At 37.9% G+C, this 16,879-nt stretch overlaps 1 protein-coding gene across 3 annotated transcripts in view; it reads left to right on the top strand.

Moving 5' to 3' along the window:
* The first annotated feature begins 3,586 nt into the window (after window positions 1-3,586).
* The window catches only part of LOC105927380 (zinc transporter ZIP11), a 226,682-nt gene continuing 213,389 nt past the window's right edge, over window positions 3,587-16,879 (top strand). For 2 of the 3 annotated variants that reach the window (XM_021317295.2, XM_012864105.3), the window contains exons 1-3: window positions 3,587-3,686; window positions 8,302-8,419; window positions 12,332-12,370. In XM_021317295.2, the coding sequence (XP_021172970.2) occupies window positions 8,312-8,419; window positions 12,332-12,370 (147 nt within the window). In that variant the 5' untranslated portion in view covers window positions 3,587-3,686; window positions 8,302-8,311. Of the gene's footprint in view, window positions 3,687-5,795; window positions 5,815-8,301; window positions 8,420-12,331; window positions 12,371-16,879 lie in introns of those variants that run through there. The other variant, XM_036142519.1, reaches the window with a different exon arrangement.

Below are 16,879 nucleotides of genomic sequence, written 5' to 3'. Positions count from 1 at the left end.
TGTGGTAAAAGTTCTGAACTTTGGCACTTAGAGTAGACTTAAGACATCATCCTGTTTCCGTAGTTGTTAACGACACAAGAGTCAGACCCCAAGCACGACACTAACAAGTTTTTTTTTTTCTCCATTGTTAACATATTTTAACTTGCTGGAGAAAATCAGGATGCTGCATGTTTCACAGTCTGTTCAAGGAGATGTCCTGTGCTAGTTTGAGAAACAGGAAATTCTGAATGACAGGAAAGAAAATCCAAATGGGTGGTATCAGTCAGCAGGTCAAAGTTCAAGATGGCCAGGAATTCCTTGTAAGATAAATGTCAAAAGCATTTCTGGAAGCTTCCAGTTGAAAGTAAAAAAGGCGGCCGCATTTGTGGAATCTGGTTTGGACCATTGCTTTGCAAACAAATCCACACACAAGCAAAAAATAAAAAAATTATATAAAAAAAAATAAGTAAAGAAATCATATAAGCCTGAAGGAGGGGTAAAAGCTTCAGATCCTTCTCCTAAACATATCATGCATTAAAAAAAAAATAATAATACTTCCAAAGTAGGTGTCTTTATAGGTTTAAAAAAAATTTAATTTATCTAATTTGGAAATTGTGATGGATTACTGCTGAAAATTGAATACTTAATGAGATTTTATTGTGATAGAAGGCCAACATAGAAATCTGTTCTACCTACAAAAAAATGACATTTCCTTAGTAAAATCTTTTTCACAACACTATATATATTAGTTAAAGAAACAAACATAAATATGTTTGTACTACTGGGCCTGTGTTACTGCTACAGCTACCCTTTGCTTATCTTCCCACCAGTGTTGCACATTTGACACTGTCAACATTTTGTGTAAAACAGCTCCAGCTCGGTTAGATCGGATAGAGAGTGCCTGGTAAGTTTAAAGTCCTGCCATAGATTTTTAACTAGAGTTTTGTCTGGACTTTGACTAGGCCATTTAAAGAAACAAATATATTTTGATCTAAACCGCTTCATTGCAGCTCTTGTTGTGTGTTGTGCAGATCCTCTGACGCCTTTGACAAATATTTTTGTCCCACTCAGCACGGACGAGTTCCATCCCTGTTCGCGGCTTCCTTGCTACTCGTATCACTGGATCAGTCCTATCAAGCTCACCTCTGTCAAACTCCTCACTGCTCCTCGGATCAGTAAAATCACTCTGCTTGTCCAACCTCCACCAACCTCTAACCGTTACCTGGGAGAAAAGAAAGAGCGATGCAGCATAACCGAGCACCTCCCGGTCAACCTTATTTTCTCCACCAACAATAAAAGTATCGCTTCAGCTGTTATTTTATTCCCCATTGTTTCTCTTAACCTGGGTTAGAAAAAAAGCAGGATGCTGCATGTTTCACAGTCTGTTCAAGGAATTGTCCTGTGTTGTTTTTTCTTATCCAACGCTGTGCTTCACATGTTTGCTGGTGTTCTGGCTCCTACATGTTTTATATAATTACGAGGATTTAAGTTTTGTCCCTTTGGCTTTATTTTTTTATTAATTTTGCACTCGGGTTATTCTTCCATATATGGTTTATCCTGCTGTTTTGACACTCTGTTCTTTCTTGTATTTGGCTCTTTTTGTGTTGATTTGAATTCTTATTTGAATTTTTAACTTTGACTTTTGGTTTTGTAATATCCTTTTTGTATAGAGTGAGATCTGTGTTTATACAGCTCTGAGTTAATAGGGAATTTTTTAACTGCATTCGGTTAATTGTGCTCTCCTTATTCCCATATACCATCACTTCTTAATGTTGTCTGTTTCCTTCTGTCCTCATCAGAGTTCCTTCTGTTAGACGTTACCAGTTGCGCCAGTTTGCCCCTACTGTTCACAGTCTTGATGCGTTTGTCATCGCCAAAGTTCAGTTTGTAATTCCCTTAACTTCTCCATTTCTATGTGCATTTAATGTAATACGTTCTACATGCGATTTCTGTTCTGACCTACATTTTTAGGTCCAACTTGTAACAAACTGCTCGTGGGGGTTATTGCTTTCAACAACAGGTTGCTTCTTTCCACTCTTTTGGAGTCTTGTTCTTTTTTTTTTAGATTTTCCCTTTCAGGGGTTGCCACAGCGAGTCATCTGTGTCCGTCTAACCCTATCTTCTGCATCTTCCTCTCACACCAACTACTTTCATACCCTCTTTTACGCCATCCCAAACTCTCCTCTTTGGTCTGCCTGGCAGTTCCATCCACAAAATTCTTCAGTCATTGTACTTCAAAACATCTAACATGAGCTGCCCCTCATTCTGATTCTATCAATCCTCATCACCCCAAAAGAGAACCTCAACATGCTGGACTCTGCCACTTCCAGCTTCGCCTCCTGTCTCTTCTTCAGTGCCAGGTTTGCTACAGCAACTTCATTCCAGTAACTGTCCAACGTACCCCACTGCATGCACTTTGTTTGGCCTTATCTTAAAGCTAAGCTTCATTGTTGCTGATTGTGGATATATTGAGGAGGAAAGGGAAACAATAGGGAGCTGTTAGGAGCGCACCTAATGGCCTTATTCCCGACTACTGGCGCCAGCAGCTGTCCCACTACTGATAGCTAGCTAATTCAGGCAGCAAGTAGACACCTGAGTTTATCAGGTCTTTAAGCCTCAGTGAGGATTTCATCTGACAGCAGCCATGAGACACCTGCATCCTAACTCCCAATGGCTCAATGGACAGCAGCTCAGGCTCTCAGAAGGATCCAGCCCAAAGTCCAGGGACAACAGGTAGATCAATGTTTTAAATCCTACATGAACAGGCTACCTGAACTCATCAGATTCAGCTCTTCAAACTTGTGATATGATCTGATTTATAAAACATTAAGAATATTCTAATAATGAATACAAAATGTACTGATAGATCAGTTTAAAAGGCTCTTTAAAACCCTTTTAAAACAATGAAGGCAGAGCCTAAAACAAACACTGACACGTGCTTGCATCCATTTTGGATCAGTTAAGGTAGCTTTGAAGGCAGAAGGTCGTCCAACCTGGTACGATCACCAAATAATGTGGCCAATAAGTATATTGCCTTTGCTTCTCACATTCATTTTGTTTCCATTTTTGTTTGTTTCACTTCAATATTTCTACTAATGTTTATTGATGCATGTGAATGAGCCTTCAGGGGTTCATGGTGCATTTTGTTTTATCCTAGTTTATCTTGACATTTTCAGTGGAATTTGATTTGAAATAGTTTATTCAAGTCAAATTAGGTTTAATTTAACTGATGTTGATATTATGCATTTACCAATATTGCAATTGCAATTTATATATAATATTCATAAATGTAATATTTGATGCCAAGGTTTAATGTGATAATGCCTTTGTAACTGTTTTCTGTTTTAATTGTATGCTGCACTTCTTGGCCAGGTCTCTCTTGCAAACAAGATATTTTGATCTCAATGGATGAAACCTGATTAAATAAAATGTATTATTATTATTATTATTATTATTATTATTATTATTATTATTATTATTATTATTATTATTATTATTATTAATAATAATAATAATAATAATAATAATAATAATAATCTATCAGGAGTTAATTATGTTGTTTTTACCTGGTTTTATTCATTAAAAGCTCCCTCTGTCAGAGAATGGCCAATGGGCTACCAGTGGGGGCGGGGCTTCAACCGTCATAGACACGTGTACTAGGAAACAGGAAGTAAATACAGAGGACTCAACAGAGCTACAGGTCTGCAGTGAGTATATCCGACTTTAATGTTAAAAAACTACCAATTAGCGTATTAATCTTCGAAATTTAACTCGGCCGAACTGAAAAACGTTATTTGTTGTTATTAAAAATGACGTTTGTGTATAAAATGCCGCCAGTATTGTCCCGTAGGAGTAAGAATTTAAAGTTGTTCGGGTACTTCATTTAACAAGCTTGGTTAAATACAGAGAAACCAGCAGCCTGCATGTGTTAACATTTAGGAATCGAAGCAGGCTAAGGTGAGCCTGTGTTGTTTTGTAGAAGCAGGATGTGTGTATTTAGCCACATTACAGCTGTCCTCCGAGCACCTTTAGGGAATGAATGAGTAAAGAAATACCTTGAGGCTTTCAAAGTGACAATGACAGCTGTCACCTAACGCCATTATAAAAGCAGCTTTTACAGCTACCGGGAGGCGAGTATTCTTTTTGCACGTTTTCTGAAACCGTGTAGTAAAGATGTGGCTGCGCAAAGCTAAGAGATGTTCCTTTCCTTTCAGAAGCAACACGTTTACGAGCACAAAAACTAAAACGAATTGGCGTCATCAGACATGTCTACCATTGTTACAACGTTTCCAGGACAGGAAATGATTTTACTGAAATATTTCAAAATATAACAGCCATTTCTTAACATGGTGGGATTAACAGGTGTATGGTACATAAACCTTAGATAAATGTCGAAAGAAAATTCCTATATCCGATATTACTTAATTGGCCTGAGGCTTATCAGCCACTGAAGCACACCTGATTCTGTAGATTAGGGTTTGAAGTCTAAATGAATGTTTGAACAATGGATTTCATTATTGAAGATGCTTCATCGTTCTGGAAAAAAATAAAATAAAAAAATTCCTCCCAGAGTCTGATAAGACAAATTAAGGATAATAATTATTCAAAGGTTCTTGCGCTTTAAGTTTACTAGTAGGAACTTCTTGACCAGATTTCCCTTTTTTTTTTCTCTTGGCCTTTCCAGCCAGTCCTGTAGATTCCTTTGTACTTCATATTTAAATAAATGCTTTAGTATTACTAAATTTTATTTAATTCCCCTATATATTTCTTCATGTCAGACGGTTTGCGAAGACAAAACAAATATAAATCATGTAAGTCCCAAAGTTTTTGGAATGACCAATGTTGAGTTTTGCTGTTTTAGTATTGTTGATTTTTTTTCTTTTCATCTACCAATTGTCCATAGTATACTGAAGAACAGTGTTTAATAGGATTTAAAAGCTTATATCAGCACATAGATTTAAATATTGTGAAGACACTTTAACCTTTCTTCTTCACAATTTCTGTAATTTTACTGTAAACCTCTGGGCCAAATTTTAACTGACGGCGACCCAAGCATGTCCTAACTTCTGGTTATCTATTTGCTTCTTGAAAATGAACCGTAAGTTCTCAGTGCCATTTACTGGTCCCAAAATTGTAGTGTTCTCATATTTGAGGTACTCCCTTATTGCTGTCCTCTGGAAAATCCATGGATCATTAAAAAACTGCAAGTCCACTATCCTGGAGAATAAGATATTTTGCGCCTAAATGTGAGCAAATGCCATTACGCCAAACTGCTGCTTTTGTTGACCAAGCTCTGCCCTGGTGGCAACATGCTTCTTTTGCACACTGCTCCCTTCGGCATCCCAAAGCACCCTCTTCTCCATTCATGAATCATTTAAATAAACCTGTTAGCACCTGCACTAATGAAATTACTACCTCGACATGAAGTTGGCTGATCATTGCGTTCTCACCGTATTCCAGAAACAATCTAATCTATCAGAACAGAGTATGCAGATGCAACGTTGGCTAATGATTTGGTCGTGGTTGTACCTGTTAAAGCGACAGTGTTTATGTATGTCTGCAAAGCATTGAGTCAATCCGCTGTGGGTGTGGTCAGACAGGCAAATAGAGAAGGCTAGGATATTCTAATCCAGAGCAAACAGAATTTGACGCTTGTTTGCTATAGAATTTGATGAAACAATCCTAAAGGGTGGATCCCGGGTCGGTAGTAGGATGGTTTCAAGACGCATGTTGATTTAAAAGGTGCAACTAGTCTTGTTTCCCGATCCTTCCTTGTTGTTTTTTTGTCCAGCTTGATGATCCTCGGTCATCAAAAACAGAAGAATACACAAGAAGGTAAGCTAGTCAAGGCATTTCTTGCTGTTCTATCAAAGAAGAAACCGTGGATTCTTACCAAACAGCTGTGATAGCAGCAGCTACACACTCGTCCTCATGCGCTGCCATGTTTATGTTGGTTTGGTATGTCCCGGCTTAAGCTTCAGTACTGCAACGTGATTGCCCTGAACTGTTTTTGGTTCGGGCACAAACGGTGGAAGCAGGAGCGCTAAAAGATTCTTGTGTGTTTGTGAACGCACAAATAACGCGAGAATTCACCTCGCAGGCAAGGTTATGTTAGATAAACAGGATAAAAGTTGCCTTGCAAAACTATTCATGTGTTCTGACTTGGTTTTAAGTGATAACCAAAGCTAAACGGCACATAATTGTAACACTGAAGGAAAATATACATGATTTTAAATATTATTTGCTAATAGAAATGGGAATGGAGATTGGTTATAGACTCAATTAACTGATAAATAAAACCCTGTTACTGTCAAAAATCCCCTAAGTAGTGTGTCTTAATAAACCTCATTATAAATCCAACTGTTCCTTTTAGACCTCAGTGATTTGTCAGAGAACATTACTGAACAGAGAGCGTCATGAACAACATAGACAGGTTAGGGAGAAAGCTCTGGTGAAGTCTGAGCATCTCCCAGTAGATTGTTCAATCAGTCAATTGAAAACAGGAACAGTAGGGTACAACTGCAAACTTACCAAGAGATCACAATCCACATAAACTGACTTGTTGTCAAGGAGATCATTGATGAGAGAAGCAGACAAAAAGCCCTTGATAACTCTGGAGGAGCTGCAGAGATCAGCAGCTCACTTGGGAGACTCTTGACTATTAGTGATGGACTTCATAAACATGAAGTGGGCGTAAAGGAGCATTGCACAGGTTTAAAAGTTATCATTATTTTTTTCTTTCCTACACATGCCCTTACAGTTGGGCGACATGTAAAATGAGTTATCCTCTATTTACCACAGTTGCCTTTATAGGCTATATTAATCAGTTCATGAGAGAATGATTCAGGTCGTATTCTCTGAATTATTCGTATTCTTGTGCGCCTGGGTATGATGTGCTTTGCGCTCATGTTCGCCTGGCTGCCTCGTTGAGTCTCCGCTGGCATTGACGCGTTAGCGAGAGAACACGGGTTATCTTCAATAGTTATAACTTTGTTACCTCAGAAGACATTACACCTCTAAACAAAAGACCTGTACAGTCGCAGCGGCAGATGCTTTTCCTCTTCTCCTCATTTCCGTTGTCATCTTTTTTCATGGTGGTGCAAGAGTTGGGGAGTTTGTCCTGTAACTGCCGGGGTACCGGTTTGATTCCCCTCTCTGACCGTCTCACTCTTCAGCCGCGTTGCCTGCTGGCGGTGGTCAGAGGTGACGCTGATGTATGGCAGACTCGTTTCTGTCAGTCTGGGCATTTTTCAACCTAGCAAAGATGCGGAAGAAGGTTAGATGAGACCAAAACCGGGCCTGGTGGCCTGCGTGCTGCTAACACTGTGTGTGACAGAAAGCTAACATTGCAGATTACTTGGAACACAGCATCCTGAATGGGAATCATGGTGGTGGCAGCATCATGTAACCTTGCCTGCATGATTGTGCGAATTCTGGCGCGGTACTTGTGCGTTCACTAACACATGAGAATCCATCTTGTCCCGCTCCGGCCTCGTCCGTTCGCGATCGGCTGAAAAACCGGCCATGAGATTTAAGCAGGACCACAGCCCTCACATCCCACCAGAGCTACGATAAAATGGCTTAGATCAGAGTTAAATTATAAATTACAGTCCTCAAGGGCCAATGTCCTGCAACTTTTTAATGTGTCCCAAGTCCAACACACATGAATTGAATGACTGAATTACCTCTTTCACTCAGGTTCTACAGTCCTGCTAATGAGCCTATTCCAAGATGCAGGGCTGTTGATAGACACATCTACAAGTTGCTAGATATCACACGTGTGTTTGAGATCAAAGCATGTTAATGGTAGCTTAAATGACAAAGTCCAGACCTGATCTTTTTCATGTGGAATTACTAGCCTGTATTCAATCTTAGGTCTATAGGCTCTGTACAGTATGGGGCACCACTCTTTTTTTTTTATATAGAACCAATGGTCAGAAGTGTACGTCTGTTAAATGTGTAAGGATTTAGAGGGTCAAACGCCTGCGGGGAAAAGTGGCTCTACAAAGTATTTGCTCCTAAAAAATTAAAATGCATGCCATACGTTTTAGATTATTTTAGTTAATAAGAATTTGAACACAATTATGCACTACTTTGAGTTGGTCTGTCACAGAAAATTCTAACAAAATGCATGTAATATATAACAAAATGTGTAAAAGTTTAATGAGAGCATTTAGCGCAATCTATTACACATGAGTACTTCAGCAAAGCGCAGCACTGTAATTTAATAGTTATAGAATTACATATGAAAGACTGTTTGGCACCTTTTCGTAGTAAAACACTAGATTGCTTAGAGATTAACTTTGAGTGCTGCTTTTCCAGGTGGGACATCATGCTGGAAGGCTACAGCCCTGTGACCCAGGCCCTGCTCGGCACCCTGTTCACCTGGGGTCTGACTGCTGCTGGAGCCGCCCTAGTGTTCGTCTTCTCCAGCCGACAGGTACGCAGAGTTAGCTTTACACATTATCCGTTCTGTTGAAAGACATTTAGTACAAACTATCACACATACATTTACTTAAGACTGGATCAAGCAACTTGTGGTTGAACGAAAAGACAGGCTGCAGAGAAAACGCAGCTCCTGCCTCCCATGAATTTGCAGGTTTTAGACCTTCCAGCCCAGTTTCACAAATGAACACAGAGATATGCAGTCAAAAGGATATTCCTGAGCCTTTCAGCTGTTTAGTCCACCTAAATTGGATTACTTTTTAACTTTGCAGAGCCTTTAAGGCTTAGGAACAAAGCACAACCAGTTTTTGGATTGTTTTGATTGGACTTAATAGAAAAGCCTTAAATACATCATGTGAGTGTAGACACTCACCAAAAACTTGAGTGCATGCTCCTTTCTCATGCACTTCTGTAGATTGACTGGATGATGAAGGTCGGTGATCAAAAAGGGGAGTTCCTTTAGGGAGCTACCATGGGGGAACTGGAGAACCACTGATGGGACACTCCATCAGTCAGTTCTCTATTACAGCATGGTCAGACAGAAGCCCTCTGTTACCAGCGGACACTGGAAATTTGACCAGTGGGGCTCATGTTGGCCTAAATCCTCTGATCAGTTGGGGGGTTTGTACCTTTTTCACCGTGTTTCCAAAGCAGTGTCCACCGAGGCTCCCTGTAGTTCAATAGTTAATAATGTTCTGTTAACGTAAAAATGATATACATTGCCTATAAAACATCAATGTGTTTCGTTGCGATTTTTTTGTGATAAGCCAACACCAGCTGGCACACAACAGTGGCGTACGCAAAGACATTGGTAACATGTGCACTCACCCTGTATAGCTCATATCCCCCGAAATACATTCCACTGCAACCAGTGGAATTTGGGATTGTTTGGCCTGTGTGTAAAACGCTAAGCGTGTCATGAAAGATAACACTGCCTATCACTCTAAACATCCCATGTTAAAACATAAGGGGGTGGCAGCATCATGCTGTAGGAATGCTGTTCTTCAACAGGGACTGGGTGTAGCTATATACAGGACAAGCCTGGAAAACTTGTTGGAGGCTGCAGGAGACTTTTGATTGGATTCACCTTACAGCAGGACAATGGCTGCACACATCCAGCCAGAGCTGCAGTAGAAGGGTTCTGATCATGGCATATTCATGTGTTAGAATGGACTAGTCAAAGTCCAGACCTAAAGCCAACTGAGGATCTTGATGTCCACAGATGTGCTACATCTAATCTGGCTGAGTGTGAGCTATTTTACGCTGCCTTTACATGGGACTGTAAGTGACTAGCAGGTCAGAGGGATGAGTCCTGTTGCCATTAGGCCAGTTCAAATTTGCTTTCTAATTGGTGTCTCAAATTTGTGCTATAATTTCCAATTTCTTCAAATTTAAAGTTTGTGTGTTGAGTTGATGCACTAGTTTTGTTTAACCATTAATTAGCCGCTCGGATTTGCGGCGGTCTTACACTCACCGTATTCCTCTTTGTGCCGTGAGAGCCTAATTATTTTAGCATGTTCTGTCCCTTTTTTTAAACTAAGATTTGCACATTGATTTATTTTCCTGCCTTGTTTAATTAGATGTTTAAGACCATCACAGAACAGTCTGATTGATCCCGTCATTTGAAAAAAAAAAAAAAGAGTCAACACTTTAAACAGCTATGTTTCCAAGATGACAACCTGAATACAAGTGTCCCCCTAATATATGCATACACATGCACACAAACTAATCCTTTCACCCCTTTTGTTGTTAAGGTATTTACACTTTTCTGATCACATTTAAATCAAGAACAACTGTGGCCATATTTGTGAGCATATATACTGCAAAAACAGATCTAAAAATAAGTAAAATGTTCTTAAAGTTAGTGTATTTATCCTTGATTTGAGCAGGTAAATAATATTATCTGCCAATGGAATGAGAATTTTGGCCCCTAAAATAAGATATTTAGATAACCTGCTCTTGAAATAAGATGATGAAGATGAATTGTTCCTATTTTAAGTGCAGAAATCTTACTCCATTGGCAAATAGTCTTACTTACCTGCTCAAATCAAGGACAAATACATTAATTTTAAATAATATTTTACTTATTTCTTGTTCTGTTTTTTGCATTGAAATTGTAACGTGTAACTGATTAAATAAACTGTAATATAAAAATACTTTCTGACACACAAAGGGTTAATAGAAAATACATAATAATTGTTTGACTCGTATAGTAGGTGCGAATAGATAAAACAATAACGCCATGGTCCGGACATGAATGGAAAATTAATAGTGGGGCACTAGGAGCTTCCAGGTTTTAGGAGGATTACCTACCAAGCTAACTTTAGCTAACGTTAGTTAGCTGAGCTGCACTCTGCTGCTCAACACATATGGCACTACTGCCTTTCAGCTTGCCAAATGTGCTTTCACAAAAGCATTAACTTAATAACCTGGAACGGACAGGACTCCTTTAGTGTCGTGTAAACAAAAATATATGTGAGCCGACACAGATAAGAGGAGCCAGCCTCACACAAATCTGGTCACTTAAGAGATTTCTCTGCTACTTTATTAAAGGGCTTTTAAACTAGAGATGCACCAATCCAATACCTGGATCGGATATCGGATAAACGACGCCGATCCAGCATTCAGATCCCGTCATTTTGTTTTGTTATTAATATCATACACAGCAATACAGTAACAGTCATTTCAGTTTTATGTTTGCTACACCGGTTATGTCATCACACAGAGCGCACACAGCAGCTAAGCACAGAGCATCGTGTAGCAAGCACCTGACTGAGCCAAGTCTGCTATTTGGAAACATTTCAAACTTGATCTTCTGACTGCAACATGCAATATCTGCAATGTAAAAATTGCGATGTGGTGATAAAGTTGGTAAATTCAACACCACAAACTTAAATTAGCACGTCCTAAAGCACCATGCTAAAGCACACACGGAGCTTTTTATTTAAAACAATGTTTATATCAAGCCTGATGCCTTCAGTCGCATCAGGCAGTATGGAATCGGTATGGAGTATCAGCCAATAAGCTCAGCCCAGGTGTTGGTATCTTATCGGATTGGAAAAAAACGATTATACCGTTTTTACTGTTTAAAGTAGAGATGCACCGATCCAAAGATTTTAGTCAATTTGAATCAGTAAAGTCACTAAACTTGAGTTTTAATGCCTTAAAAGGGCAGCAGTAAGTAAAACCTTTATATTAACCTGCTGTTCCAGACTTTTCACTGTGTCCTACTTTACAGCCTTCAATATTTCTAAAGAGCTGCTGATTAAAACTGGTGAATATAAAAGAAAAATATATTGCGTCATTTTGTTATTAGGAATTTTAACTTTCCTTGACGTTCAGAATCTGGGGTGCTTAAAATAAGGATATTCTGATAAAGCCAAACCATACTTTCTTTTTTCCGTCTGCACAAAAAAGAACGGAACTAATTGCAAGAGATACCCATCCACAACTGGGATTACTCTTACGTTTGTGACTTTCTAAACGCCATCATCCACATTTTACATTCAGTGAGGGTCAGTGGGTTTTCTTAAAGTTACACTCCTTCAAAAAGCTTTCTGTTTTCTGCTTTTACCTGTAAAAGGAAAAGAAATGTATATACTTTTCTCGGTCAATGTTCTCTGCTTTTAAGCTCTTTTGAGCTGAAATTGCAGAAGCTACCGTCGCCGTCTGATTTGAGATAGCTGAGATTGTGTCGCAGCATCACACGACTGACTGAGTGGTTTTGCCACTAAGTTGTTGCCTTTTTGCAGACTTACATTTTGACTCTTTAGACATTTAGCTATTTCTGCCTGGTGCCTCGAAAAAAAAAGAGGTGAACTGAATAGTTGCTTTTATGCTGTCAAGATTTCAGCACATCGATTTATCTGACTTGCGTGTGTTCTCTTTTCTTGTCTGTCCTATTCAGAAGCGGATCCTGGATGGAAGTTTGGGTTTTGCAGCAGGGGTGAGTTTGTTTCCTCTGAACTTCACAGTGATTCACTCACACATCCATACATAGAGTGCAGGTAGGCACATCCTGTCGAGCGATGGTGCTTAGTGTGTTTCGCCACGGCACGCCGAGTTCCCGTAAGACCCAGATAAACTCTGACACTTCCTAATGTCATGTTTAATTAAATTAAAAGCCAGATAAGTATTCCCCCAAAGCAGGACTTAGCCTTATCATACGCAGAGGTTTATGTTGGGAATGGATGCAAAAAAAAAAATCATCTAATCCTCATCAGTCTGTTTCAATTAAATTTTTTTTAGGATTTCCTGCAGGGAAAACTGTTCATTTGCAACCATTTTAAAGTGCCTTGTCATTAGCAAATCTAAACGGGCTCTGAATTCTGATTTTGTAGGTGAACATCTGAATAATATTGAAGTAATAAAAAAATAATGTACAAGCTTAATCTGGTTTATAAATCTGTGAAGCTCTCCTCTATTCCAATATTAAACAAGTGTTGGTTATACAGATTAAAAAAATACTATTTTGTAAAAAAAAATAACAACAATAAATAAATAACAATAAATAAGTTTGTTTTTCTACAGCCAGATAACCAGTTTAATTTATTACAAAATAATAAAAGGACAGTAACACATTCTGTACTGTTTGGAAATTTTCAAAAAATGTACAAAATTTTTTACAATTACAAAATCCATTTTGTAATTGGAACAACCTTGAAGCAGCCTATATCTTATGAATGGGGTACAGTATTTTTTTAAATATAGCACACGTACAGTTCAAACAAATAATTATTATAATCAAAATATTATTATTATTATTATATGCAGACCTATATGAGCTTTTTAATAGACATAAATAAGCAGTCAGCTGGATTTGGTTTCATTATACTTTTCAAGCAACTGTAATTCTAATTTATTTTTGGAAACGGGCAAGGGACTTTTTAATGTTTTGGCTAATTGATTCCAAGTCTGTGGACCCTTACATGACACACTAAAACTAGTACACTTTAACTTCCCATTTTTACCCTTTAGGAGTAATTTCCCTTTAGTATTGTAATTAGCTGACAGAGTCTGACATTGAGCCTACACATTACGTTGTACATAGTGCACGTGTTGTGAAATAAATTGCACTGAATGAGTTTCAGAAGCCAATACCTATAGAAGAGAGAGTCAGTTGAACAGTTATACTTGGCTCCAGGAAATGGCTCGTATAGCTTTCTTTTGTAGTTTTAGAAGGTAGCTTGGGTAGGTATTACACCAAGTAATGTTTAGATGAGGTTCAAATAGGGACCTGTATAAGGTCAGAAATGCCTCACCTTGAAGAATAGTCCAACGTATTTGGTTATATTCTTTATCAGGTAAATAATATGTTTACTAAAATGTAAAAAAAATCATCAATATGGGTACCAAGAAATTTGATTGATCTGACTCGTTCAATCACACTATTGTTTACATTGATATGAACATTCTCCAGACTTTTCTGACTTCTGCACGAGTGGAAAGTGATACATTTTGTTTTGTTACGGTCTAACAACAATTTCTTACATTTTAACCAGGTTTCAACTCTTGGCAATTCATGATTTACTAGGTTTTGAAGGTGTTGCAGGTGTTTGTGAGATAGGAATAAGTTGCCGTCATCTGCAAGTATAACTTTATGAAGAATAGTAGAGGGATGTGAGAAATCATTTGTATAGATTATAAAAAGAAGTGGGACAAAAACTGACCCCTGAGGTATCCCGCATTGTATGGGTTTATGATTTGAAAGGTTATCATTTATGTTCACATATTGCTCCCTTTCATTTAAATAACCTCTGAACCAGCTGAGTGCTGAGTCCCTGACACCAAAATGCTCCAATTTGCCTAGTAAAATATTAAAATCAGTGGTATCTAACGCTTTTGATAAGTAAAGGAAAAATGCCAATTCCACACTCTCCTTTATCAATAGCATCATTCATTTTTTCAATGAGATCCAGGATTGCCATACAGGTGGTCCTATCCTTCCTAAAACCATATTGTGATAAGGTGAGTATATTATGCTTTTTTGGTAAAGTCTTTTATAAAAATGTTTTCCCCCAAAGCTTTAGAGAATGTCTGCAGAATGGACGATCATTTTGTAGATTATTTTTGTCTCCGGATTTAAATATTGGTATGATTTGAGCTATTTTAGTAATTTTTGGTACCACTCCGTTCAGAAATGATAGATTTATGCAATGTACTAATGGATCTACAATGTAATTCATTATACATTTTAGGATTTTACTGCATATGCCATCCACCTCTGTTGTATGGGAACTTTTCATGCTCTCAATAACTTTGGCTGCTTCTGATTTGTAAGTTGGTGAAAGGAAGAAAGAGTTGGGGTAATTCCCATTTAACTACTTTTGGTAGGTGGTGCTTATTTTTTGGATAAATACCTATAGAGCTAAAATAATCATTAAAACAATTGGCCAGGTCGCATTCACTAGAAACATTGTTAGAATTTTGGGATATTATGTCAGGGAGGATACTTGTTTTCTGACGGCTGAGGACTTCGTTGAGCACTTTCCAGCTTTGCTTCTGATCGCCACAAGGAAAAACCTTGATAAGCTCAGTGTAGTGGTTACTTTGCTCTTGCAATTTAATTTTTCTATACTTCGTGTGTATATTTTTGTTTTCTTTGGTTGGATCTTTGATGTATATCTTGTACAAAATATTTTTCTTTATATAATTATTATATATTATATAATATAATTCCTTTTGTAAGCCAGATTTTCTCATCGTCTAAATTTCTTCTTATTTTTTTCTGGTATGCACAAGTAAATACAACTGGATAATTCCTGAATTAAAGCATTAAACACCGCATCAGGACCATTATAATCATACACTGAGTTCTAAGATTTCTCTTTGAGTTGCTCTGACAATTTACATACATTGCTGTTAGGTAATACCTTTGTTTTAATTTTTGTATGAGGTTTGTCTTTGTTAGTTTTAAAATCTGCAAGAAGATTGACAGGAAAATTATCTGCAATATCTGCGAGAATTACTCCTGGAATAGAACTATTATTATGGATATTACTGATTATGTTGTCAATAATAGACTTGATAGAGACACACGGACAAAGAGACGCAGATATGTAGACAGAGAGATAAACAGACACATAGACAGCACCCTCCAATTACACTCTAAGTAGATAATGTGGAGGCAGTCAGATAAAGACCACGACAGATGTGGGAATCGATAAATCAACTTTCATGCAGTTAGTTCAGACGCATATACAGTGAAACAATTACTCATGGGTTTAGGCATATTAACCAAAATTATACTTTCCAAATGTAGTCACTTGAGCAAGATCAGGGAAAGCGCAGCTTCTTGGTATCCGACAGCTTCTTGAAGACATACCGCTGGTTTGTATTAGTGAGCAGATAAAGACGCCCATCCTGTGTCCAGATGGCGGAAAGTTTATCCTGGTATTTTTTGCGCAAAACGTCCAATAGTTTTGCCCGCTTAGCTGTCAAACTTTCCACAATGTGCATCTTAGGAGTTTCCCCCTTCAGTTTGTTCTTCGCCCTGTAAATTCTGTCTCTGAGGTTATAGTGGGCAAACCTGACGATAACCCAGATAAACGGGCTTGTCCAGTTTGTTGTTCCTGGGTCCAATGCGATGGGTCCTATCGATATCATCAAGTTGCACTGCTATGTTGCGGTGGTTTTTCAGGACACTCATGATAACTTTGTTTACATTTTCATGATCATTTTTCGGTACCCCGAACACTACAAGACAGTTTCAAACTGTTCTTGCTCGTCCAAAGTGTCCTCAATGTCTGTGTTTTGTCTGGCACGCATGCCATCACCTCCATTTAAAACATCTCTTTCAGTACATTTTTATTCCCCCTGTTGTTGAGTTCCACATGTGGAGACAGTTTATCTATGCAAATCACTGTTTTGTTTTCCTTGTATTATACAGCCTTACTTATGCCATAAGCAGGAATTATATTTATGTTAGTCAAATGGGCTCAGTAAAATGGAATATTATTCTAAAGTTAATTTATTTCAGAAACTCAATTCACTGAGTGCAACACCTTTATTTTAGATCAATTGCACACAAACTGATGTTATAAAGCTTTTGTTTCTGTCAATTATGATGATTTCCCACTTAACAGCGAGTGAAAACACAACATTTAAATTCTTTCTGTTAGAAAAAAAATGAAATTAGGCCTGCACAATACTTCACAAATATGTTGTCATTGCAATATCAGTGTTTGGATTGTTCCTATTGCAAAGGACTCTGAGTGTAATAATTGTTGGCTAATATATTTAAGGTGTTATAAAAAAATGTTTCTATCCTAATATAATAATTAGCCAGTTGGACAAATTCTCACAGCAGCAGATTCTTGCACTTAACTCAAATGACTTTGCTGAAAATCCTGAAGGATAGAGGGTGATGAAAGCCCAGATGAAGCAAAGAGGGATAAAGAAAAAAGGCATATATTATCTCCATTTCAATATTTGCTAATATCGTACTGTTCTATTT

The sequence above is a fragment of the Fundulus heteroclitus genome, chromosome 10, assembly GCF_011125445.2.
Source record: "Fundulus heteroclitus isolate FHET01 chromosome 10, MU-UCD_Fhet_4.1, whole genome shotgun sequence".
NCBI lineage: Eukaryota > Metazoa > Chordata > Actinopteri > Cyprinodontiformes > Fundulidae > Fundulus > Fundulus heteroclitus.
Note: the sequence above shows the minus strand (reverse complement) of the source record. Positions and strands in the feature narration are given on the sequence as shown.